Here is a 27,055-nt window from a genome sequence, read left to right as displayed (position 1 = left end):
GTCCACTCCCCCAGGTGACATCTTGCTCCAGCGTCGAGGGTCCCAGTCAGCGTCTTTCCTGTTTCCAAACTTTTACCTGAGCTGGCTGACATCTCCTCGTGTCCCGTCAGTGGTCCAACAAACTCCTCTTTTTTAAAACTTGGCTGACATCAGCTCCAGATCTCCTGTTACAGTTCCTTTTGATACATAGTCTGACCCCCCACATCATTTGTGGCCATCTTTTCTGACACCCAGCCAGATCTCCAGCTGACCACCCTCTGCTCAGCACACCAGAGGTCTGCCTTTCATGCTCTCAACTCCATCCTGAAACCTCCAGAATGATCCTACCTACAGTGCCGACCTCCAAGTCAGCCTCCAGTGAGGCTCTGTCTGTCTGATCATCCTCCAGCCTTCTTCCTGAGGGAATTTGCTTTCTCCGTCTTCACCCTCCTATTTGGCCTCCAAAGGGAACTTGCCTTTGCCATGGTTGCATGCTTGCGACTTGCAGGTCATGAAGAGGGAAATTGGAAAGAATCAAATGTCACAAGGCCTGCTTATCCTTGCACCTTTGATTTGGACCTGTTAGCCCTTTGATTGTCGCATCGAGAAATACCCACCAAGATGGGCATGTGAGAGAGGTTGGGTTGTTATGGTTATGATTAAATTATGATAACAGTAATAATAAAGTGGAATTAAAGGTGTGTCAGATTGCATGTTGGATGGTTGGAATCCCTCTCCCCCATACCTTACCGACATTAACTAAATTCTATCAGGCAAGACATAAAAGATATCCAGATTTTACCGTGGGAATATATGAAGCTTAGCTATGGTTCATTCGGGAGCACTACCTTTGAATTTTCCTCTGTTTTGTTTTTTTCCTTCTTCAAACTCAATCAACAGATTTAGGGTATTCAGACTTTGTACTGCAACCAGATTTTATCATAACTTCTGCAAAACAGTCATCGTAGACTTAAGACAGACTTAAGAAACTGGTTCTGCTGCGGTCCCTGTGAGTGTTGTTACATGCATAACATAGAGAAACATTTCTTTGAAAGTTCTCAATGTGCAAGATTTTAAATGTAGCAGATAAATAATAATCACTAGTTTGAACACAACCTGCATTACCACCTAGTTATTAAATTTAACTTACCATAAAACATTTTTTTTCTTATATTCTGCATTGCAATGACCAGCAAAACATCCAGATTTAATTGAGAAGTGCATTCACACTGAGAATAAAAATTACTAGTATCATTATGTATATAAAACTTAAATATCATTAACTATAGCAAATGTTTCTTTTTTTCAAATACTATGTGTGATGTGTTTTTTTATTATGCACTGAAATATATGCTATATAATGCTGCTGAAAAGAAAATATTATGCAACAAACTCCATTATTGTGAGGTTCAATACTTTTAAATGCAGTTAAATGAGCCGTGATTATGTATGCACACACACGTTATATTCCTTTTGCTTACCACAAACAATAAAAAAAAAACTAGCATGTAGTACTTTTTTATTTAACATGGAAATGCAGTTGTTTTTGGCTAACAAAAAACTGAACCAAAAAAAAAGACCTATTGCAGTACTAAGCCAATTGTACTTTAGGGTGAAACCTCACCCTTTGGTGGAACAGCTGAGTGACATTCGGCAGCATAGATGGTACAAGAGGACGGGTCTGATGGTCTGATCTCTGAGTCCATAGATAAGAGAACTCAGACATCTGGGGAGGATGTAGATAAACACATAAAAAACAGTCTTGATACGTCCAATTACTAACCTTTGTAGGACTGTTGAAAGTGATTGAACAATAGAGTTGTGCATAGTTGAGAGGAGACTGAGACCCAGCTGCACCAGATGCAGCAGCAGTGTGTTACGAGCCTTATGAGCTGAAGCTTTGTCAGTGGAGGCTGACCTGGCTGCTACCATCACACCAATGTAGGAGGAAATGATCGCCACAGTAGCTGATACAAACAGAAAGTAAGTGTAGGCTTTGTCATAATGATCAGTTATTGGCTCAAGCAACATAGCAATGTCAGAGCAAACATCTGTCATAACCAGGCTCTCCAGATCTTCAAATGGATAATTTAACAGTAAAAGAACTTGAGTGAGGATATTTAGTAAACTAATGGCCCAAACCACAATGATAGCCACCCCTGTGTTTCTGATGGTGATGATGGTAGCGTGCCTCAGTGGGTAGCACACAGCTACATATCTCTCCAGAGACATCAGTACTAGTGTGAGAGGAGAGATATCATTGGTGAGAACAGCAAGCATGGATAGAACTCCACACACAGGATATGTCAACATTATTCTACAAACAGCCAGTAGGTACAGTAACTGGCCCAGTGCCAGCTGAACAGTGTCTGCAAAAAGGAGGTTGTACAGGAGAATGTAACGGGAGGTCTCACGAAACACTGGTTTACTCCTCAGGGTGAATAACATGATCCCATTGATGAAGAGAAACACACAGCATGGCATTCCAATCAGAGTGGAAAACAAGACTCTTTCCAGTAATCCCTGATACTGTTGTCCAGTGATGTTGAGAGTCTGAGATTGGTTTGCATATGACATTTTAGAGAAGCACTTAAGACCAAAAATAAATATGAACCTGTTGATGTAATTGAAACACAAAAGTGTAACAAGTTTTGTACAGTTTGCATTCCTAAAACAGTGAAGACATGTCATTTTAAAGTACAAATGTATGTTCACCTGCAAAAAAGAAAATTATTTACATGCATTTTCCCTTTGTTGACTGTTGTGCTTGATTCCATGTGAGCAGATCTGGTCTGCAGAGTATATCTGTCCTCACATACTTTATATTATCTTAGTCTCCCCACCCACTTCACATGACACAGTGTGAACACCCCATGGTTTGGTGTGAGTCATATTATTTATTATTTTTGTGTCGTTATATTTCTTGTTTTAATAACGCTAAATATGGCCCGTGGCTGTTTCCGAAATCATTCACTAATCACTATATAGTGCAATATACATGTTTGCCATTTTTTATTGATGTCTGAATGTATAGTGAGAATGACTATACCCTATCTTGTGAACTCATAGTACACAATAGTCCCTCAATGCATTGAGAAAAGTAGTGCACAGCCTGTGGTCAGTAACCAAGAAATATATACCATAATACATTGGTTTAGGAATAGGACTTTATTGTCACTGTTCCAAAAAAACAATGAAACACTATTTACTGTGAGAGAGCGAAAAATGGTGGGAGGAGAGAGAGTCCGAGCAGTATCACAACACAAATGGCCGCCAGGCAGGTTTACTTGTATTGCACATTTCAACAACATGGCAATTTAAAGTGCTTTTCACATAATACTTGAAAAGCATTAAGACAGAGTGGAAAATAAACACATCAGTGGCCATTTAAGTACAATTAAATGTAGTTATTAAGGAGTTAAAAGAATAGAAAAAAATATAAGCTAGAGTAAGGCAAATAAAACATGAAATTAAAAGTTGTAATGCTGAGCAAGAAATTCATCATGTGCCTCAAATTTGATTTAATGAAAGTCAGAGACAAGCAGAAAGTATTTGTTATTGAAGGTCCACCAGCCGATGTTGATCTAGCACATTTTTATTGTGTGACAACAATAACATAGCAGCGCAGAAAAAACAAGCTGAGTAGTGTCCGAAAGTGTTTCAACATTTTGCTGACTAATTCACTGTACAGTCCTCTGCAGAGAATCCTCTAGATAGTGAGTAGGGGTTAGTGAATGAGTGAGTGATTTCGGATTGCAGCCCAATTCATTTTTTTCCTGCTTCAAACTTAATGAACAGATTTAGGGTGTTCATAGTTTGTACTGTAACCAGATTTTATCTTCTGCAAGCCAGTCATTTTTTTTCCTTATAGATTTAGGAAACTGTTTGTGCCTCTGCTGCTGTTAGCTGTCCTTTCAGTCTCATATCAGTGTGGCCCACTTCTACCATAGTCCACCTCCAGTTTCATCAGCACATGCTGCCCAGTAACCAGCTTGGCTGTTAGAGGGATATATTACTATATGCCCTAGGCAAAATGATAATGTGATGATGACCCGAGTCACATTCACACTTCTGACATATCTCTTCAACTTTTCATGGTGTGCACACTATGTGAAATTAATTAATGAAATATCTCTTTATACTCGTCTTTTGATTAGCCTCTTGGAATTGACTTGTATCTTTAAGGTTCAAGACAAGACTCACATTTTTTGGTCAGGTTTGTATGGATGTTTTCTTACGTACTTGTTTGAGTTTTGGTTTAATGTTTGTCTATTGAAAATGCATCTCTTGGCAGTTAGCCAATCACTTTGTTAGCAGGATACATCAATAATTAATGTTGACTCGAATATGTCTATTTTGAGACTTACTTGAGACTTGAATAACTGAAGACTATTGTGACTTGAGAGTTGAAGGCCAAAAGCTGAGCTTATATTTTGTTAGATACGCTGAGCAACTGTAAAATTATTCTTTTGCTGTGGTATTAAAGTAGTTGATAATCTGTGGTTGCCAGCGTCCTCTTTTACACTGTGGTGTGCTGGGGGAGCAGCATATCAAAAAAGGACACAAACAGACTGGAGAAACTGATCAGGCGGGCCGGCTCTGTGGTCGGCATGAAGTTGGACTCTCTGGTGACGGTGGCAGAGATGAGGACACTGGACAAACTGCTGGATATCATGGACAATACCAGCCACCCTCTGCACACTGTCATCAGCAACCAGAGGAGCCTGTTCAGTGAAAGACTGCTCCTGCCCAAGTGTAGGACCAACAGACTGAAGAACTCCTTTGTCCACCATGCCATCACACTCTACAACTCCTCACTTGGGGGGAGGAGGAGGGAGAGTAGGGTATGGAGGACAGAAGGGAGTGGTAGCCCCCCTTAAAGTGCAATAACCCACCTGGACACTCAAGTAACATACAGTTTCAGCATATCTATATTTATTATTTATGTTAATGCCACACACAGTCCAGTATACTCTGCATATTTATCTTAAATCACCCTCAATCCAATTCTATTTATATTCTTTCCTATTTTATTTACATCTTCTGCCTGTATTTGCTGCTGGAAACGTAATTTCCCCGAGGGAGTCATCCCAAAGGGATCAATAAAGTCCGTCTAAGTCTAAGTCTAATCAATGTGTGCAGGACTGAATGATCACTACACGTTATCAGCATAATTTTCTCAATTATTCTTTCCACTGTGAGTGTTCTTGTTACATGTATAACATACAGAGACATTTCTTTGAAAACTTGCTTGAACAAAATGTGCATTACTACCTCATTATTAAGTTTAACTTACCATAAACCTGTTTTCTCTGCAATTTAGAATTGCATTGACCAGCAAAACATCCACATATTGGACCCACCTATTGCTTATCACAAACAATTAGATTCCTCATATGTGAAAACTTAATTGGCAGTAAGTCTGATTCTGATTCAATTTTCCAAAAAGTTGTTGAATTTTGCAGACCATAAATAATTATGCTTCAGAAAATGTGTCCTGTAGCAAACCAATTGTACTTTAGGGTGAAACCTCAACCTTTGGTGGAACAGCTGAGTGACATTTGGCAGCATAGATGGTACAAGAGGACGGGTCTGATGGTCTGATCTCTGAGTCCATAGATAAGAGAACTCAGACATCTGGGGAGGATGTAGATAAACACATAAAAAACAGTCTTGATACGTCCAATTACTAACCTTTGTAGGACTGTTGAAAGTGCCTGAATAATAGAAGTGTGCATAGTTGAGAGGAGACTGAGACCCAGCTGCACCAGATGCAGCAGCAGTGTGTTACGAGCCTTATGAGCTGAAGCTTTGTCAGTGGAGGCTGACCTGGCTGCTACCATCACACCAATATAGGAGGAAATGATCGCCACAGTAGCTGATACAAACAGAAAGTAAGTGTAGGCTTTGTCATAATGATCAGTTATTGGCTCAAGCAACATAGCAATGTCAGAGCAAACATCTGTCATAACCAGGCTCTCCAGGTCTTCAAATGGAAAATTTAACAGTAGAAGAACTCGAGTGAAGACGTTTAGTAAGCTAATGGCCCAAACCACAATGATAGCCACCCCTGTGTTTCTGATGGTGATGATGGTAGCGTGCCTCAGTGGGTAGCACACAGCTACATATCTCTCCAGAGACATCAGTACTAGTGTGAGAGGAGAGATATCATTGGTGAGAACAGCAAGCATGGATAGAACTCCACACACAGGATATGTCAACATTATTCTACAAACAGCCAGTAGGTACAGTAATTGAGTAAGTGCCAGCTGAGCAGTGTCTGCAAAAAGGAGGTTGTACAGAAGAACGTAACGAGTGGTCTCACGAAACACTGGTTTACTCCTCAGGGTGAAAAGCATGATCCCATTAATGAAGAGAAACACACAGCATGGCATTCCAATCAGAGTGGAAAACAAGACTCTTTCCAGTAATCCCTGATACTGTTGTCCAGTGATGTTGAGAGTCTGAGATTGGTTTGCATATGACATTTTAGAGAAGCACTTAAGACCAAAAATAAATATGAACCTGTTGATGTAATTGAAGCACAAAAGCTTGACAATTTTTGTGTAGTTTGCATTCCTAAAACAATGAAGACATGTCATTTTAAAGTACAAATGTATGTTCACCTGCAAAAAAGAAAATTATTCACATGCATTTCCCCTTTGTTGACTGTTGGCATATTAAAGGTTGTGCTTGATTCCATGTGAGCAGATCTGGTCTGCACAGTTTGTCTTTCCTCACCTAGTGTTTATTAACTTAGTCCTCCCGCCCACTTCACATGACACTATGTTAACACCCAGTTGTCTGGTCTGTGTCATATTATTATTCATTATTTTTGAGTTTTCATATTCTTTATTTTGATAGTAAAAATCGCCCTGAAAGTATAAACAAAAATGTCATGAGTAACCATGTGTTCGTCCTGTCCTCCCAGGTCTATGTTGAATATTAAAACTATAAACTCTTCAGTTCTGTTAATATTAGTTTTGGTCCAGGTTTCAGGGAACTTAAGGTATACTCTATCAGAACGAGTACAAAATGGAATATTATTATAAAGTCAGATACATTTTCAATTGTTAATGTTAAAGGAATGACATGACAATGAGGCTGCACTGAGAAGGAAAAGCTGTTAAGTGTCAAAAAAGCCTTGGTTAGAGTGAACTACCTGGCTGGCTGCAGAACGTCTAACCAAGCCTTTTTTGCCACTTCCATGTGTGTGTAGAAGGTCAGAGCCCCTTGAAGGAAGCATCTGGCCATTGTCGCTTTCTCATCGGCTCTGCAGTTCTCTGCCCCAACAACCTTAGGTTTCCTGCTCCACACCAGCTCAGCCCTTTAGCTGTTTCCCTGAGATGCCTAGCATATTTTTTTATTCAGGGATTTATGTTTCTGGCAGTGACTTGCAATTTTGGCAATACTAATATCAAAAGGAATTACAGGAAGAGACCTACAATTTTGTGCAGGGCTGCTTATCCTTGCACCTCTGATTTGGATCTCTCACCTCTGACTGTCTTCATGAATTGAGAATACCCAGCATGAGGGGCTTGTGAGAGAAGTGTTACTGTGGTTACATTTAAATCATGACAACAAACTTTAAGGTTCATGAACCGCCTGCTGTACAAAAACTGTTGAAAAGGTTAAAGGGGCTGTTATGGGAATCTTCTGTTCAGTAAAGCACAGAGTCAACGGTTGTCTTTCTGTAGGTTTACATTTGCAAACGGACCCACTATACTCCTCAAGCATGAGACGCACAATGAGTACTGAGTACAATAGATTACAGGTTAAATGGAAAAGAAACAAGGTTACGTCTGGAGACGAAAAGGAAAACATCTTCTGAAGACGACACAACAGTGCAGCTCTGAGAGAAAAGCGTCAGAGATTACACAGCTATGCAGCCCTGTATCAGGCCCCGTCCTTGATGGGGTGAGGTGCCCTGTGAGCTTATTGATGTGGAAAAGTACTGAGCATATGATATTTTATAAGGCACAATTGTACAAGTACAGATTATTAATACAGATCATTAATAAATCACAATTATCATGAATCATTTGAGAATTTCCAATACAGTTTCCCCCTTTGAGCATTCTATGCTCACTAATTACCATTACTCAAATCACTATTATTCATTGACTTTAAGATTCAATTAAGATGATTCAAACAAGAGTACGTTACCAAGTTGATTAAGAAATTTTTGTATGCGAATTACTCAAAATTAGTATGAAAATTACTATTGAAGAATATCAAATCATAACATTCTCTCCAACATCATTTGTTACTGTGGATTTCACCCAGAACAAATGCAGTTGTGTTTTGCAGACTAAAAAATACTTAAGACAAAAATTATGTCCTGTAACAATACTAAACCAATTGAACTTTAGGGTGAGACCTCAACCTTTGGTGGAACAGCTGAGTGACATTCGGCAGCATAGATGGTACAAGAGGACGGGTCTGATGGTCTGATCTCTGAGTCCATAGATAAGAGAACTCAGACATCTGGGGAGGATGTAGATAAACACATAAAAAACAGTCTTGATACGTACAATTACTAACCTTTGTAGGACTGTTGAAAGTGACTGAACAATAGAAGTGTGCATAGTTGAGGAGAGACTGAGACCCAGCTGCACCAGATGCAGCAGCAGTGTGTTACGAGCCTTATGAGCTGAAGCTTTGTCAGTGGAGGCTGACCTGGCTGCTACCATCACACCAATGTAGGAGGAAATGATCGCCACAGTAGCTGATACAAACAGAAAGTAAGTGTAGGCTTTGTCATAATGATCAGTTATTGGCTCAAGCAACATAGCAATGTCAGAGCAAACATCTGTCATAACCAGGCTCTCCAGGTCTTCAAATGGATAATTTAACAGTAAAAGAACTCGAGTGAAGACGTTTAGTAAGCTAATGGCCCAAACCACAATGATAGCCACCCCTGTGTTTCTGATGGTGATGATGGTAGCGTGCCTCAGTGGGTAGCACACAGCTACATATCTCTCCAGAGACATCAGTACTAGTGTGAGAGGAGAGATATCATTGGTGAGAACAGCAAGCATGGATAGAACTCCACACACAGGATATGTCAGCATTATTCTACAAACAGCCAGTAGGTACAGTAACTGGCCCAGTGCCAGCTGAACAGTGTCTGCAAAAAGGAGGTTGTACAGGAGAATGTAACGGGAGGTCTCACGAAACACTGGTTTACTCCTCAGGGTGAAAAGCATGGTCCCATTAATGGAGAGAAACACACAGCATGGCATTCCAATCAGAGTGGAAAACAAGACTCTTTCCAGTAATCCCTGATACTGTTGTCCAGTGATGTTGAGAGTCTGAGATTGGTTTGCATATGACATTTTAGAGAAGCACTTAAGACCAAAAATAAATATGAACCTGTTGATGTAACTGAAACACAATAGCACAATATTTTTTCTGCAGATTACATTTCTAAAACAATGAAGACATGTCATCTTTAGAGTACAGATGCCTGTTAATGTTCACATGCAAAACAGAAAGTTATTTACATAGATTTTCCCTGTGCTGACCATTAGCAGGTTAGAGGTTGTGCTTGTTTCCATGTGAGCAGAGCTGGTCTGCAGTGTTTACCTGTCCTCACATACTCTATATTAACTTAGTCTTCCCACCCACTTCACAGGACACTACATGAACACCCAATAGTCTGTCTATGTCATATCCCCAGTACTGGGAATAAGAAAAGCAATCTTCAAAGTTGTAGTGGTGTAATTTTTTATTGCAATTTTCTTTTGATAATACTAGATGTGGCCCTGAAAGTATAAACAAAAAATGCCATTAGTAATCTTGTCATGTCTACGCTGGTCTATTCTTTTTAGTTTAGGCTATGATAAACTGAAGACTGTGGTATACTGTATCATGTACAAACTGGAATAGATTTGTTAAGTCATAAAGAAACATTTTCCGTGATTATCACGCTAATGGTGTGACACAGGTGCAACTTGGTTGCCAGTTTGTTTGTGTGTTTACACAGGTCTTTTGATACCTTAAAAAGAGCAACAACAATAAAAAATGTTATCTTCTGAATTCATTATGTCTGCTATATGTGAAATTATTCAGGTGATTAGAGCAGTGCACATTCTTACTTTCGTGTTTGTGCTGCCCAGTGGACTTCATCACTATCATTAATACCAGCTGTTCAGTAGTAGTGCTTGGTTAGGGCATATATTCCTCTTTGTCTTATGCAGTGACAGCCCCTGTAAAATGATGATATGAGTCGAATTGCATCCACTCTTCTCATGTATCTCTTCAATTTTTCCAATAACCAGGCTCTCCAGGTCTTCAAATGGAAACTTTAACAGTAACAGAACTTGAGTGAGGACATCTAGTAAGCTAATGGCCCAAACCACAATGATAGCCACCCCTGTGTTTCTGATGGTGATGATGGTAGCGTGCCTCACTGGGTAGCACACAGCTAGAGTCCAGTCAGAGTGGAAAACAAGACTCTTTCCAGTAATCCTTGATACTGCTGTCCAGTGATGTTGAGAGTCTGAGATTGGTTTGCATTTGACATTTTAGAGAAGCACTTAAGACCAAAAATAAATATAAATGTGTTGATGTAATTGAAACAGAAAAGCACAACAGTTTTTGTGCAATTTGCATTTTTAACACAATGAAGACATATTTTCAGTTATTCTCATGCTACAGGTGCGACATTGGGACACCTAGGTTACCTGTTTGGTTTTTGTTTTTTTGCACATTTACACAAAGTTGTCCTTTAATAACTCTTAAGATGATTAACAACAACTACAAAAGCTACAAAAAATGTAGTCCTTTTCAGTTTATGTTTGCTAAATGTGAAATTATTCAGGTAATGAGAGCAGTGTACATTAGTCTCTTGGTTGTGCTGCCCTGTGATACTTTTTCAGTATCAGTTATCCTCTAGTCCTGCTTGGCCTTAAGGGGAGATATTCCTGTACTGTCTGTCTTATGCCATGAAACCCCTGTAAAATGATGGTGAGAGTTGCATTGCGTTCATACTCCCCACATATCTCCTTCAGTTTCTCTTATCAAATGAATTAATTGAATAACTCTTTAAACCCTTCTTTTGATAAGTCTCTCATGATTGATTGGTGTCCTTAAGCTTCATAAGTCTGAAATTTGTTAGTCACGTTTGTATGGATGTTTTGTTTGGTACTTTGAGTTTAATGTTTACTTGTGACTTAAATAATCAAAGATGTTGTGACTTGACCAAGGTCCCATAATACAGTGGCCAAGATCTGAGTATTTAGCCTTGTTTAGATGCTAAAAAAACCCCACTTGTAGGTCTTCAAAAATCATCAGGAAGAGTCAGCGTTCAAGGCAGCAGAGTTTTTATTGCCAGCAAAAAAGACCAGAGATCAGTTGACAGTGCATTCATGCTACACCAGAAGTACTCTGAAGAACAATAGTTTATGTCCTTCTTATATACCTCTCAGGGCTATGGTTTTCCACGCCTATTTGATGATTTCATTGGCTTGCAACATCACACCATTAGAACATTATTTAAGCTTATAGGCCATCCTTGGTCATCTTATCAAATTACACCATTAGCTCTACCCCAAAATGTTACTGGGCAGTTTCTTGGGCCTGTCTCCTTTAAAGGTATTATATGTCTTCTTCACACACACATATGCTCATCTCACATGATATACTTTGCATGTAGTGAACACTACCAACTATTTCATATGGTGACCTTTGACACACATCATCATTACATATCATCATCATTCTTTCTCTGAATCATATAGTGAATCTTAATAATATAGTTTTCATATTCTCAGTACTATTCATCAGCTTGCTGCATTGCTTATTTGTCAGAGGCTAATTTCAATACACCTCTAAACATCTTCATACTTTGAGCACATCACATGTCCACTGAAAAATTCTACCACAAAGACTGGATTTGACTCGAGACTTGAAGGCCAAACCCTGAGCATATATTTTGTTCAAAATGCTGAAAATTCTCTGGTATTCTGTAGTATTAAAGTATGTTATAATCAACGTGTGCAGGCCTGAATGATCAGGGATGGTCATAATTAATCAATGATTGCTTATTGATAACCAAGAACATTGTCGATCACGTGGAATACCAACCAAATTGTGTAATATGTCTTAAGGCAATAGAATGATTTTACTATAAGGCCCAGTTGAAATTTAATGGAGAAAACCAAGCTGCTTCGAACTAAGAAATAACAAAGCTCATTGTAAACATTGTAATGGCGGTGATAACATTTGTATTGTGTCTAAAAGAATCCAAACTGCACTTACGATGAGAACTCTAGCTCTGGTTTGTTAATTTGATTTGACTTTGAGCCTTGGGCTCTGCTGCCTTGCATATCTTTTTTGTTCTGGTTTCTGTTACTTCAACTTCAAGGGCTTTGTTTAGGAGAATTGTTTGTTGGACTATAATTTCTTCTTGGAATAAAGATTTCATTGAGTAAAAACACTCTTTCTTTAGTAGCGTTTTTCCTGCCTCATGCAATTTCAATGTAAAAAAAAAAAGAATTTTGACCACATTATTTCAATTAATTCAACTCAAAACTTCAAATGTCATTTATTTTTCTGCATTACATTGACCAGCAAAATATAAACATAAATGCGCAGTGCAATCACAGTGTAAATGTAGTTTTCATCGCAGATGCATGTACAGCAAAAGCAGAGAAAGAGGGAGAGAGTACAGTTACTAATCAAAGCCTTATTATTTTACTAATATCAGTATTAATATAGAAGAGAAATATCATTAATTATAGGAAATTCTCCTTAATTCTTTTCAAATAGAATCTGTGATATGTGTGAGGTGTTTTGATTTATCTGCCTTGAAATGCTGCTGAAAAGAAAATGTGGTGCAACAGGGCTGGGGACTCGAATGTACTCGGTTGACTATACTTAAGTATAATGAAATGAGCCATTGGTCATGTATGTTCACAAATATTATATTCCTCTTGCTTATTGCAATCTCAAACATTTCAAACATTTTCTTGTATATAATATTTAATTCAAAATGTGACCATGAATAATAAAGGCAAAAAAGTGTTCAGTTGCAAAACTAAGACCATTGTACTTTGGGTTGAGATCTCAACCTTTGGTGGAACAGCTGAGTGACATTCGGCAGCATAGATGGTACAAGAGGACGGGTCTGATGGTCTGATCTCTGAGTCCATAGATAAGAGAACTCAGACATCTGGGGAGGATGTAGATAAACACATAAAAAACAGTCTTGATACGTACAATTACTAACCTTTGTAGGACTGTTGAAAGTGACTGAATAATAGAGTTGTGCATAGTTGAGAGGAGACTGAGACCCAGCTGCACCAGATGCAGCAGCAGTGTGTTACGAACCTTATGAGCTGAAGCTTTGTCAGTGGAGGCTGACCTGGCTGCTACCATCACACCAGTATAGGAGGAAATGATCACCACAGTAGCTGATACAAACAGAAAGTAAGTGTAGGCTTTGTCGTAATTATTAGTGATTGGCTCAAGCAACATAGTTGTGCTTGAGCAAACATCTGTCGTCTGCAGGCTCACCAGGTCTTCAAATGGAAAATTTAACAGTAGAAGAACTCGAGTGAAGACGTTTAGTAAACTAATGGCCCAAACCACAATGATAGCCACCCCTGTGTTTCTGATGGTGATGATGGTAGCGTGCCTCAGTGGGTAGCACACAGCTACATATCTCTCCAGAGACATCAGTACTAGTGTGAGAGGAGAAATTTGATTGGTGAGAACTGTGAACATAACAAGAACACCACACACAGGATAAGTTAACATTATTCTACAAGAAGCTATTATATACAGTAACTGGCTAAATGCCAGCTGAGCAGTGTCTGCAAAAAGGAGGTTGTACAGGAGAATGTAACGGGAGGTCTCACGAAACACTGGTTTACTCCTCAGGGTGAAAAGCATGGTCCCATTGATGAAGAGAAACACACAGCATGGCATTCCAATCAGAGTGGAAAACAAGACTCTTTCCAGTAATCCCTGATACTGTTGTCCAGTGATGTTGAGAGTCTGAGATTGGTTTGCATATGACATTTTAAGTATTGAAGACAAAAAATATATATGAACCTGTTCATGTAATTGGAACACAAAAGCTTGACAATTTTTGTGTAGTTTGCATTCCTAAAACAATGAAGACATGTCATTTTATAAATACAGAAGCCTCTTTTGTTCACATGCTAAAGAGAAAGTTATTCACATACATTTTCCCTGTTGGCAGGTTAGAGGTTGTGCTTGTTTCCATGTGAGCAGAGCTGGTCTGCAGTGTTTACCTGTCCTCATATGCTTTTTATTAACTTAGTCCTCCCGCCCACTTTACATGACACTTTGTGAACACCCAATAGTTTAGTCTGTGTCACAACCCCATCATTGGGAATGAGAACAGTGCTTGTCCTAGTTAAATGTGATATTAATTTTGTATTGTAATTGTGATTGTACTAAATTTGGGCCTGAAAGTATAAAGAAAAAAATGTCATGTCTGCCCAGGTCTACGCTTTTTAATTCATGTTAGATTTGTTTCAGGCTGAAGTGAACTTATGGCTGAGGTATACTGTACCAGCGCTAGTACAAACTGGAATACCATTGTTTAGTCATGACAGTGATTCGTATGCTGAAGATGTGACAAAGGAGCAGTTTGGTTACCTGTATTTTTGCACATTTACACAATGTTGTTCTTTAATAACTCTAAAAAAAAGAACAAGACCAACTACAAAGACTACAAAAAAATGTAATGTTTGAGTTCATAATGTCTGCTATATGTGAAATTATTCAGGTGATGAGAGCAGTGCACATTCTTAGTGTCTTGTTTGTGTTGCCCTGTGGACCTTTTCTTCAGTAACAGCTTTTGAAAATGACTGCTTGGCTGTTAAGGCATATATTCCTGAATGTCTTATGCCATGACAACCCCTGTAAAATCATGGTGTGAATTCAATTACATCCACACTTCTCACATATCCGTTCAACTTTTCTCAGTGTGCACACCATATCAAATTATTTAATTGAATATCTCTTGCAACCCTTCTTTCAATTAGTTTGTCTTGACTGAGTTGCATCTTCAGGCTTCCAGATAACTCTCAAATCTGTTGATAATATTTGTGTGGATATTTTCTTTGGTACTTGTCTAATTTTGGGTTTCATGTTTATTTGTCTGTTGCAAACAAGTCTCGTGAAAGTTAGCTGTGTCTTTCTGTCACCCTGTTTACAGGTTACGTAAATGCTTGTCAGCTTGGACTCATCTGCTTTGAGACTTGACTTACTTCAGACTTGAATGCCTAAATACTGGATTTAAGTTGAGACTTAAAGGCCAAAAGCTGAGCTTATATTTTCATAGATAAACTGAGCAACTGTACAATTATGTTACTTTGCTGTGATATTAAAGTAGATGATAATCAATATGTCCAGGCCTGAATAGTGACTACACATACGTATGTTTTGGCCTGCTCCGCTGTTACATGCAGATCATAGAGAAACATTTCTTTGAAAGTTCTTAATGTGCAAGATTTTAAATGGAGCAGAAACATAATAATGACATTTTTGGACAAAACAGTACTGTCACATTTTCAAATTAAATTTAGCTTAAAGGTATTTCTCATTTATTTTTATTCATTGCAATGACCAGCAATACATCCACATAAACGTGCAGTGCATTCACAGAGTGAAAATTTTCATCACAGATGCAGGTACATTAAATGCAGAGACCGTGTGAGAGAGTGTGCAGTTATTCAAAGCCATATTATATTATTAGAATCATATCCGTATGAATATAGGACAGAAATATCATCAAGTACAGAAAATGCTCTTTGATTTTTTAAAAAATACTTGTGATACGCCTGATGCATTTTAAATTAAACACTCTGTAATGCTGCTCGGAAGAAAATGTTGCTTAACAGGGCTGGGGTGTCCATTGTAGTGGGGTTAAATATACTCAAATACAATGAAATTAGCCACAGATTATGTCTGTACACAAACATTATATTCCTTTTGCTTATTGTAATCACAAATATTTCAAACATTTTGTAGCATATACTAATTTTTAATTAAAAAAAATAAAATCTTTTCATTTTTTGCAGACCATAAATAATTTAGGCACAAAATTGACCTATTGCAGTACTAAGCCAATTGTACTTTTAGGGTGAGACCTCAACCTTTGGTGGAACAGCTGAGTGACATTTGGCAGCATAGATGGTACAAGAGGACGGGTCTGATGGTCTGATCTCTGAGTCCATAGATAAGAGAACTCAGACATCTGGGGAGGATGTAGATAAACACATAAAAAACATTCTTAATTCTTACGATTACTAACCTTTGTAGGACTGTTGAAAGTGATTGAACAATAGAAGTGTGCATAGTTGAGGAGAGACTGAGACCCAGCTGCACCAGATGCAGCAGCAGTGTGTTACGAGCCTTACGAGCTGAAGCTTTGTCAGTGGAGGCTGACCTGGCTGCTACCATCACACCAATGTAGGAGGAAATGATCGCCACAGTAGCTGATACAAACAGAAAGTAAGTGTAGGCTTTGTCATAATGATCAGTTATTGGCTCAAGCAACATAGCAATGTCAGAGCAAACATCTGTCATAACCAGGCTCTCCAGGTCTTCAAATGGATAATTTAACAGTAAAAGAACTCGAGTGAGGATATTTAGTAAGCTAATGGCCCAAACCACAATGATAGCCACCCCTGTGTTTCTGATGGTGATGATGGTAGCGTGCCTCAGTGGGTAGCACACAGCTACATATCTCTCCAGAGACATCAGTACTAGTGTGAGAGGAGAGATATCATTGGTGAGAACAGCAAGCATGGATAGAACTCCACACACAGGATATGTCAACATTATTCTACAAACAGCCAGTAGGTACAGTAATTGAGTAAGTGCCAGCTGAGCAGTGTCTGCAAAAAGGAGGTTATACAGGAAGAACGTAGCGAGTGGTCTCACGAAACACTGGTTTACTCCTCAGGGTGAAAAGCATGATCCCATTGATGAAGAGAAACACACAGCATGGCATTCCAATCAGAGTGGAAAACAAGACTCTTTCCAGTAATCCCTGATACTGTTGTCCAGTGATGTTGAGAGTCTGAGATTGGTTTGCATATGACATTTTAGAGAAGCACTTAAGACCAAAAATAAATATGAACCTGTTGATGTAACTGAAACACAATAGCACAATATTTTTTCTGCAGATTACATTTCTAAAACAATGAAGACATGTCATTTTAAAGTACAAATGTATGTTCACCTGCAAAAAAGAAAATTATTCACATGCATTTCCCCTTTGTTGACTGTTGGCATATTAAAGGTTGTGCTTGATTCCATGTGAGCAGATCTGGTCTGCACAGTTTGTCTTTCCTCACCTAGTGTTTATTAACTTAGTCCTCCCGCCCACTTCACATGACACTATGTTAACACCCAGTTGTCTGGTCTGTGTCATATTATTATTCATTATTTTTGAGTTTTCATATTCTTTATTTTGATAGTAAAAATCGCCCTGAAAGTATAAACAAAAATGTCATGAGTAACCATGTGTTCGTCCTGTCCTCCCAGGTCTATGTTGAATATTAAAACTATAAACTCTTCAGTTCTGTTAATATTAGTTTTGGTCCAGGTTTCAGGGAACTTAAGGTATACTCTATCAGAACTAGTACAAAATGGAATATTATTATAAAGTCAGATACATTTTCAATTGTTAATGTTAAAGGAATGACATGACAATGAGGCTGCACTGAGAAGGAAAAGCTGTTAAGTGTCAAAAAAGCCTTGGTTAGAGTGAACTACCTGGCTGGCTGCAGAACGTCTAACCAAGCCTTTTTTGCCACTTCCATGTGTGTGTAGAAGGTCAGAGCCCCTTGAAGGAAGCATCTGGCCATTGTCGCTTTCTCATCGGCTCTGCAGTTCTCTGCCCCAACAACCTTAGGTTTCCTGCTCCACACCAGCTCAGCCCTTTAGCTGTTTCCCTGAGATGCCTAGCATATTTTTTTATGCAGGGATTTATGTTTCTGGCAGTGACTTGCAATTTTGGCAATACTAATATCAAAAGGAATTACAGGAAGAGACCTACAATTTTGTGCAGGAGGGCTGCTTATCCTTGCACCTCTGATTTGGATCTCTCACCTCTGACTGTCTTCATGAATTGAGAATACCCAGCATGAGGGGCTTGTGAGAGAAGTGTTACTGTGGTTACATTTAAATCATGACAACAAACTTTAAGGTTCATGAACCGCCTGCTGTACAAAAACTGTTGAAAAGGTTAAAGGGGCTGTTATGGGAATCTTCTGTTCAGTAAAGCACAGAGTCAACGGTTGTCTTTCTGTAGGTTTACATTTGCAAACGGACCCACTATACTCCTCAAGCATGAGACGCACAATGAGTACTGAGTACAATAGATTACAGGTTAAATGGAAAAGAAACAAGGTTACGTCTGGAGACGAAAAGGAAAACATCTTCTGAAGACGACACAACAGTGCAGCTCTGAGAGAAAAGCGTCAGAGATTACACAGCTATGCAGCCCTGTATCAGGCCCCGTCCTTGATGGGGCGAGGTGCCCTGTGAGCTTATTGATGTGGAAAAGTACTGAGCATATGATATTTTATAAGGCACAATTGTACAAGTACAGATTATTAATACAGATCATTAATAAATCACAATTATCATGAATCATTTGAGAATTTCCAATACAGTTTCCCCCTTTGAGCATTCTATGCTCACTAATTACCATTACTCAAATCACTATTATTCATTGACTTTAAGATTCAATTAAGATGATTCAAACAAGAGTACGTTACCAAGTTGATTAAGAAATTTTTGTATGCGAATTACTCAAAATTAGTATGAAAATTACTATTGAAGAATATCAAATCATAACATTCTCTCCAACATCATTTGTTACTGTGGATTTCACCACAAAAATTATGTCCTGTAACAATACTAAACCAATTGAACTTTAGGGTGAGACCTCAACCTTTGGTGGAACAGCTGAGTGACATTCGGCAGCATAGATGGTACAAGAGGACGGGTCTGATGGTCTGATCTCTGAGTCCATAGATAAGAGAACTCAGACATCTGGGGAGGATGTAGATAAACACATAAAAAACAGTCTTAATTCTTACGATTACTAACCTTTGTAGGACTGTTGAAAGTGACTGAATAATAGAGTTGTGCATAGTTGAGAGGAGACTGAGACCCAGCTGCACCAGATGCAGCAGCAGTGTGTTACGAGCCTTATGAGCTGAAGCTTTGTCAGTGGAGGCTGACCTGGCTGCTACCATCACACCAATGTATAGGAGGAAATGATCGCCACAGTAGCTGATACAAACAGAAAGTAAGTGTAGGCTTTGTCGTAATGATCAGTTATTGGCTCAAGCAACATAGCAATGTCAGAGCAAACATCTGTCATCTGTAGGCATTGGTGGCTGGATTAATGGATAGTTTCAGGTGACAGCAGAGATGGTATATGAGAACAGGTCTGATGGTTTGGTCTCTGATGCCATAGATCAGAGCACTCAAACATCTTGGAAAGATGATAATACACACGTAAACAACAATCTGAATGCGCACTACAGCTATCTTGCTTAGAACCTTTGAGATTACTACAAACAGTTGATTGGACATCGTTGACAAGAGACTGAGACCCAGCTGCACCAGATGCAGCAGCAGTGTGTTACGAGCCTTACGAGCTGAAGCTTTGTCTGTAGAGGCTGACCTGGCTGCTACCATCACACCAATGTAGGAGAAAGTGATTATCACACTTGCTGATACAAACAGAAAAGAAGTGTAGACTTTATCATAAAGGTCAGACACTGGCTCGAGCAGCAGGTTTTCTCTAGCACAGTATTCTATCATTTGCAGGTTCTCTAGGTCTTGAAATGGAAAATCCAATAATAAAAGAATTCGTGCGAGGACATTGAGTGAACTGAAGGCCCAAATCCCAAAAATGGCCTTTCTTGTGTTTCTGATGGTGATGATGGTAGCGTGCCTCAGTGGGTAGCACACAGCTACATATCTCTCCAGAGACATCACCACCAGTGTGAGAGGAGAGATTGCAGTTGTGAGACTGGCGAGCATGGTGAGAACACCACACACAGGATATGTCAGCCTTATTCTAAAAGCAGCCAGTAGGTACAGTAACTGACTCTGTGCTAGCACTGCAGTGTCTGCAAAAAGCAGGTTGTACAGGAGAATGTAACGGGAGGTTTCACAAAACACAGTTTTACTCCTCAAGGTGAATAACATGGCCCCATTAATGATGAGGAAAACACAGCATGGCAGTGTAGTCACAGTGGAAAACAACACTCTTTCCAGTATACCCCGTCCAGCAGTGATGGTGGTCTGAGATTCAGTTGCATTGGACATCTTGTAGAATCATTGGAGAGACATAAAAAGTTAACCACTTAATGCAATCGACAGAAGATTTTCCTGTTTGTATCCCTAGAACAGTGAATATACTGCATGTCATCATTAGAGCAGAGAATGCCACAGAGTTCACATATAAGTCCCAAGATAGCGTAGAGGCCGTACTTGTTTTCATGTGAGCAGAGCTGGTCTGCAGAGTTTACCTGAGCCCACATATTGTTTATGAACTCTGTCCTAACATCTACTTCGCCCAACACAATCACATGCCAGCATTGTTAATTATTAATGGGTGATGTCATTTTTATGCCACCACCTCTTCAATACTGAGATCCACTATATCATATTATCTATAATGCAGGAGTAATTATGATGAATGTATTGTTAATAATATTTGTTCTGTTATAGTTTTGTGAGAACTTTGACTTTTGACTGTTTCATTAAAACTATAAACACTTTGATAATGAGGGCAATGAGGCCAAACCCTGATTGTGTTAGCCTTCAGGATAATTTTATAGTGGTAAAATATATTACTTCCAACATTTAGTTATTCCCAGGGAGTGTGTGGAGTTTGTATGTTCTCTCTGTGCCTGCATGGGTTCTCTCCGGGTACTCCGGCGTCCTCCCACAGTCCAAAGATATACATTAGGTTAATTGGTGACTCTAAATTGTCAGTAAGTGTGAATAAGTGTGAATGGTTGTTTGTCTGCATGTGTTGGCCCTGTGATGGACTGATCTGTCCAGGGTGTACCCTGCCTCTCACCAGTGTCAGGATAGGCTCTAGCCCCCCATGGCCCTTAACGGATAAGGTATAGAGAATGAATGAATGAATTTTAGGAACTCTTACTTTCAGTCTGATCTCCAAATAAAGTGCTTTAGATAAACTGGTTAAACTCTTTGCCTCTTTAACATCTGGTCTGATTGACCATTTTCTCCGTCACATTGTAGCAGTGTTGGTATACTTTCATATCTCAGCAATCGACTACAATTTTATCACAGCTGTCAGAAATGATGACCAAAGTTTCTAAAACAGGGCCCAAGATTTAATGAGCCAGAATTGTTCTTTAATATTACACTCCTGTTAGCTCATGATGATAAAATTTCATGCAAAACTAAGTGAGGTATTTTCAAGGAAAAGTTCATTTGAATTATGCTAGAAAAGCAAGATTACAGACTGTACAAATACCACATAGGAACAATTTTAAAATGACCATAAAAATGTGCTGATAAAAAACTAATCAAAAAGTTCCTCAGTCACCTGCAGTCATATCTATCCTATGTAAGTGTTTATATTCTGCAGTTCATAAATAACATAAAATTGGGGCTATGGCAAAACCCATGGTGAGTAATTTTTCTTTGGTTTTAACATGAATAATATTGACAATTGTTTTGTAACCTTCTTTGCACTTAGCTTTGTACTCATATATTGTTAGCTGGTTTTCAGGATTGTTTATTTGTATTCCTGATGTTGTACTTGTCCTTGAACTCGAAAGGCTGCAGTTTTGGCCTTGGTCTCCATTGAAAAAGGGTCAGCTATCTGGTTAAATAAGGGTTAAAATAAATAAATGAATAAATAGTTTTATCAGAAGATTTACCCACACATATTTCATCAGCTTGAATTTTTACAATTTATTTTCTTTCAGTCATATTCCATACTCAGAATTTCAGGAAATTGAGCTTTATCTCAAATCAACATATACCTCTTAAATGAAAATAATGCTTGAGTAAGTCAAAGTATCCTAGGTTAAGACCTTGGTTGACAGCTTCAGTCGACAGCATATATAGTACGTGAGGATAGGTCTGATGGTCTGGTCTCTGATGCCATAGATGAGAGAACTCAAACATCTGGGAAAAAGAATAATACACACATATAGAATATTCTGGATTCGCCACATTGAGATTCTGTCTAAGATTTTCGAGATGGCGATAACCAAAGGATTATATATAGTTGAAGACAGACTGAGGCCCAGCTGCACCAGATGCAGCAGCAGTGTGTTGCGAGTCTTACTGGCCAAAGCTTTGTCTGTAGAGGCTGACCTGGCTGCTAACATCACACCAGTATAAGAGGAACTGACTGCCACGCCAGCTGACAGAAAGAGAAAACAAGTGTAAGCTCTATCATACTGAGCTGATACTGGGCCAAGCAACATAGCTATGGTGGAGCAAAAGTCTTTCATCTGCAGACCAACCAGGTCTTCAAATGGAAAATCTACCAACAAAAGAACTCGAATGAGCACATTTAGTGAACTGAAGGCCCAAACCACAATGATAGCCACCCCTGTGTTTCTGATGGTGATGATGGTAGCGTGCCTCAGTGGGTAGCACACAGCTACATATCTCTCCAGAGACATCAGTACTAGTGTGAGAGGAGAGATGTCATTGGTGAGAACAGCGAGCATGGATAGAACTCCACACACAGGATATGTCAGCTTTACTCTACAAGCAGCCAGTAGGTACAGTAACTGGCTCAGTGCCATCTGAGCAGTGTCTGCAAAAAGGAGGTTGTACAGGAGAATGTAACGGGAGGTCTCACGAAACACAGTTTTACTCCTCAGGGTGAATAACATGGTCCCATTGATGAAGAGAAACACACAGCATGGAACTGTGACTGGTGCTGAAAATAACACTATTTCCAGTATTCCCCGATACTGCAGTTCAGCAGTGATGTTGGTCTGAGACTGAGGCGTATATGACATATTAGCGAGGCATTTATGGGATCCCTTTGAAAAGCACATGGGAACATTATAAGGGTTTTATCCAGATCCATACAGTTGAATAAGTTGAAAAAGCATTCAGGACATCCACAAACACATGAACCTTTTGATGTCATGGTAATACAGAAGTACAGTTAATCTTGTACAGTATTTTTGCCCAGCACAGTAAAAGGTCCATTATCCTTTCAGAATTGTCTATTAATTCCACATGTAACGCAGAAAATGATCCATGTACATGTTCCCTGTTCTGATGGTGGTCATACAGATACAGGTCATGCTTCCATCCATGTGAGCAGCTGGTCTGCAGGGTTTGCCTCTCCTCATATTCTATAAATGAACTTCATCTTCCCACCCACTACATGTCACACTACATGAACACCCAATAGTCTGGTCTGTGTCTTATCCCCAGTGTAGGTGCAGTGTTTCAACAGCAACTTTATATGTCATTTTTTAAATGTTATTCTTTCACATTTAATATAAACTAAATGTGGCCTTCAAATCATACAGAGAAGTGCCATTAGCAATCCTGTGGACATCCAGTCCTCCTGCATCTCTGTAGTTCATTAAAACTATAAACTCTTTGATTTATTCATATCAGTTTTGTGTCAGGCTGTAGGGAACTTAAGGCTGAGGTATATTGTATCAGGGCTGGTTTAAACCAGAATAGTATTGTTTAATCATAAACATATTTTTATGATTCACTAATGGCAGCTTCATGGTTCACATTGTTCATTGTCTGCCTTATGGACTCTTTTCTCCTGCCTACTTCAAGGATGACAGGATGGCACCTGTCATAGTGCTGTTACACACCAGATTCACCTATGGTCCTCCAGCGTCTTCATGGGTTGAGAATACCCAGCAAGATAGACATGTGAGAGAGGTTAGGTTACTATTGTTATGTTTCAATTTGTGACCAGGCTGCATGTTGGTCAGAATCCCCTTCCCACATACTTTTCCCATATTGGATGGGATTTCTGTGTCTTCCATTTTCTATAACTTTCCAAAACCCCCAGTTTATACTCCAGTGAAGTCATTTGGAGGAATTATTTGATCTCTGAGCCTGTCTCTCAACTGTGGTGGTTATACTATTTTAAATTTCATTTAATAATATAAATCATAACAAAATGAGGATACTACTTTAAGAATCAGGTGAGACATAAACACAAAGACACAATACTTTAAAATATACAGACAGAAAAACCAACTATAGACACACTATACGTATAAGATAAGATGATTCTTTATTAGTCTTTATTAGTATGAGATTTAAAAGATAGAAAAAGACATAGATACAAGTAAAAGACAAGATAAAAACAAGATAATGCTTTAAAAATTCTACACATAAGAACAGTATAAACAAGACAATGTAATAAAAATATGAACAGAGCTATGATCACAGGACTTTATACACAGAGACAGAAAATGAACTAAATACAGATATTGCACATTTTGAAATGGAGTTCCACACAGTGAGTGACTGATAGCAGCTGTTTTGGATCAGGATGGATTCATCACTGTAGAACCTGTGGTGAACTAGGAGCAGAGCTGGTTGTAGAGTCTGACAGCAGCAGGAAGGACCTGTGATACCTCTCCTTCACACACTTTAGGGTGAAGCAGCCTATCACTGAAGGAGCTGCTCAGTGCTGTCAGACTGTCCTGCATGGGGTGGAGCTCATTGTCCATCAGGAGTTGATAGCTTTGCTATCATCCTCCTCTCACCCACCACCTCCATGGGGTCAAGAGGGCACCCCAGGACAGAGCTGGCTTTCTTGATCAGCTTGTCCAATCTCTTCCTGTCTGCTGCTGAGATGCTGCTGCCCCAGCAGACCACTCCATAGAAGATGGCTGATGCCATAACAGTGTCATAAAAAGTCCTGAGCAGTGCTCCCTGCACTCCAAAGGACCTGAGTCTCCTCAGCAGGTAGAGTCTGCTCTGAGCCTTTATTTTTATGTACATTAAAATAAAAATAAGGTAAGAATAGAATAAAATAAACAGAATGAAATGTGCAGTGGATCTTAGCAGCAGAGGAATGTACAAAGTGCAGCACAGTGCAGGTTCTAGTAGTTTAAGGCACAGTGGATGAGTGTGTGTGTGTCTGCAGGGGGAGATGGATTTCACTGCTCTGGGGAAGAAGCTCTTTCAGTCTGGTGGTGTGTGTTTTTATGTTTCTGTTACAGTCTGTTGCCTGGGTGAGTGGGATCTGCAGCGATACCTCTGGCCTTCCTCTGGACCCGTCCAGTGTATACTGAGGCCAGATCTGGGAGCAGACATCCCATGATCCCCTGTGCTGTTCTCCCCACCTTTGCCAAGTCTTTTCTGTCCTGTGCAGCTGCTGTACCACACTGTCACAATATCACTTGTGAAATATCTGCACACTAAGGGGAGTTTGTTTTTGAGGTGAATAGGCTTTTAAAAATAATTTCATATTTATTTTGTTAAATACTCTCTGCAACTGTAAAACTCACTTACCTTGCTGTTTTTGTTAAAGTCATTGATAATCAGTGTGTGCAGGCCTGAACGATTACTGCACGTTATCAGCATCATTTTCTGAATATTCTTATCACCGATGTTTCAGACTGCTCTCTGTGACAGTTGTTACAGAATTCTTAATGAAAAGATGTTAAATAGAGCAGACACATCATCATCATTTTTTGGACAGCATGCATTACTACTACATAATTACATTTAATGTAGTTTATAACATTTATTCTCTTGTATTCAGCAATGACCAGTAAATCACAAATGTGCAGTTCATTCACACAGAGTGAAATGTAAATGAAGTTTTCATCACAGATGCATGTACAGCAAATGTAGAGATGGAGAGAGAAAGGGTGCAATTATTAAAGCTGTATCATAATATCTTACTATCAGTATTGATGTCAACATATATTTCATCAACTATAGCAAATTCTGCTAATCTTTTCAAATACAATGGGTGAGATGCATGATGTGTTTTTAATTATACACGGAGTTATCTGGCCTGTAATGCTACTGAAGAAAATGAAATTACCATAAATAATCCTGGGCAAAAAGAGGTTGAAATAAAAAGCTAATGTGTGTATGTAATGTGTGCTAATGTACTGATATTGAACATTTAACATATATTCTGGAGTAGACCATAAATACGATCATTAAGTGTAGGACATTATTTCCATCATCAGAATTTTTCACCCACATTTATAAATTAACAATGAATTTTGTTCCAACTTAATGTATTCTCTGAAAGTGTTTTCAGTTTGAGAGGAGACCTCACCCTTTGGTGGAACAGCTGAGTGACATTCGGCAGCATAGATGGTACAAGAGGACGGGTCTGATGGTCTGATCTCTGAGTCCATAGATAAGAGAACTCAGACATCTGGGGAGGATGTAGATAAAGACATAAAAAACAGCTCACAGCTACATATCTCTCCAGAGACATCACCAGCAGTGTGAGAGGAGAGATATCATTTGAGAGCTTAGTGAACATAACAAGAACACCACACACAGGATAAGTTAACATTATTCTACAAGAAGCAAATATATACAGTAACTGGCTCAGTGCCAGCTGAACAGTGTCTGCAAAAAGAAATATGAACCTGTTGATGCAACTGAAGTTTGCTTTCCTAAAACAATGAAGACACATCATCTTCACAATACTGTTGCGTTTGTACACATTATTCACATGCATTTTCCCTGTGCAAACCATTAGCAGGTCAAAGGTGAGCAGAGCCAGTCTACAAGGTTTGCTTGTCCTCGTACAGTATATATTAGCTCACCTACTTAATGACACTGTGTGAACACCCAATAGTCTCCTCTGTGTTATTTCTCCCATATTAGGAATGAGAACAGCATATGTCCAACATGTATGTGGTATTATTTTTATTGTTTTGATTTTACTAACTGTCACCCTGTAAACAAAGAAATGTCATTAGTAATCACAGGGCCATCCTGTCTGCCTAGGCTTATGATGTTTATTAAAACCATAAACTCTTTGGTTTTGTTCATATTAGTTTATGTTCTGGCTGCAATGCATTTACGGCTGGCATGA

General features: G+C 39.0%; 6 protein-coding genes and 1 pseudogene across 6 annotated transcripts; all 7 read right to left on the bottom strand.

The window, feature by feature from the left end:
• Positions 1-1,599: 1,599 nt before the first annotated feature.
• On the bottom strand, positions 1,600-2,592 carry LOC108891309 (odorant receptor 131-2-like). The gene has a single exon (XM_018688430.2). It carries the CDS (start codon positions 2,554-2,556, stop codon positions 1,600-1,602), a length of 957 nt encoding a protein of 318 aa, XP_018543946.1. The 5' UTR covers positions 2,557-2,592.
• Positions 2,593-5,510: 2,918 nt separating this feature from the next.
• LOC108891308 (odorant receptor 131-2-like) lies at positions 5,511-6,503 on the bottom strand. Its single transcript, XM_018688429.1, has one exon. The coding sequence runs from the start codon at positions 6,465-6,467 to the stop codon at positions 5,511-5,513; it is 957 nt and encodes a 318-aa protein (XP_018543945.1). The 5' UTR covers positions 6,468-6,503.
• A 1,821-nt stretch (positions 6,504-8,324) lies between these two features.
• Positions 8,325-9,387, bottom strand: LOC108891307 (odorant receptor 131-2-like). Its single transcript, XM_018688428.2, has one exon. The coding sequence runs from the start codon at positions 9,315-9,317 to the stop codon at positions 8,361-8,363; it is 957 nt and encodes a 318-aa protein (XP_018543944.1). The 5' UTR covers positions 9,318-9,387; the 3' UTR covers positions 8,325-8,360.
• Positions 9,388-13,035: 3,648 nt separating this feature from the next.
• On the bottom strand, positions 13,036-14,024 carry LOC108891306 (odorant receptor 131-2-like). The gene has a single exon (XM_018688427.2). It carries the CDS (start codon positions 14,005-14,007, stop codon positions 13,051-13,053), a length of 957 nt encoding a protein of 318 aa, XP_018543943.1. The 5' UTR covers positions 14,008-14,024; the 3' UTR covers positions 13,036-13,050.
• Positions 14,025-16,110: 2,086 nt separating this feature from the next.
• On the bottom strand, positions 16,111-17,138 carry LOC108891305 (odorant receptor 131-2-like; annotated as a pseudogene).
• A 2,218-nt stretch (positions 17,139-19,356) lies between these two features.
• LOC108891304 (odorant receptor 131-2-like) lies at positions 19,357-20,316 on the bottom strand. The gene has a single exon (XM_018688425.1). The coding sequence runs from the start codon at positions 20,314-20,316 to the stop codon at positions 19,357-19,359; it is 960 nt and encodes a 319-aa protein (XP_018543941.1).
• Positions 20,317-22,052: 1,736 nt separating this feature from the next.
• LOC108891303 (odorant receptor 131-2-like) lies at positions 22,053-23,112 on the bottom strand. Its single transcript, XM_018688424.2, has one exon. It carries the CDS (start codon positions 23,046-23,048, stop codon positions 22,053-22,055), a length of 996 nt encoding a protein of 331 aa, XP_018543940.2. The 5' UTR covers positions 23,049-23,112.
• Between the last annotated feature and the right edge of the window lie 3,943 nt (positions 23,113-27,055).

The sequence above is a fragment of the Lates calcarifer genome, unplaced genomic scaffold, assembly GCF_001640805.2.
Source record: "Lates calcarifer isolate ASB-BC8 unplaced genomic scaffold, TLL_Latcal_v3 _unitig_1931_quiver_614, whole genome shotgun sequence".
Taxonomy (NCBI): Eukaryota; Metazoa; Chordata; class Actinopteri; family Centropomidae; genus Lates; species Lates calcarifer.
The sequence above is the reverse complement of the archived record's forward strand: the minus strand, read 5'-3'. Positions and strand labels throughout refer to the sequence as shown.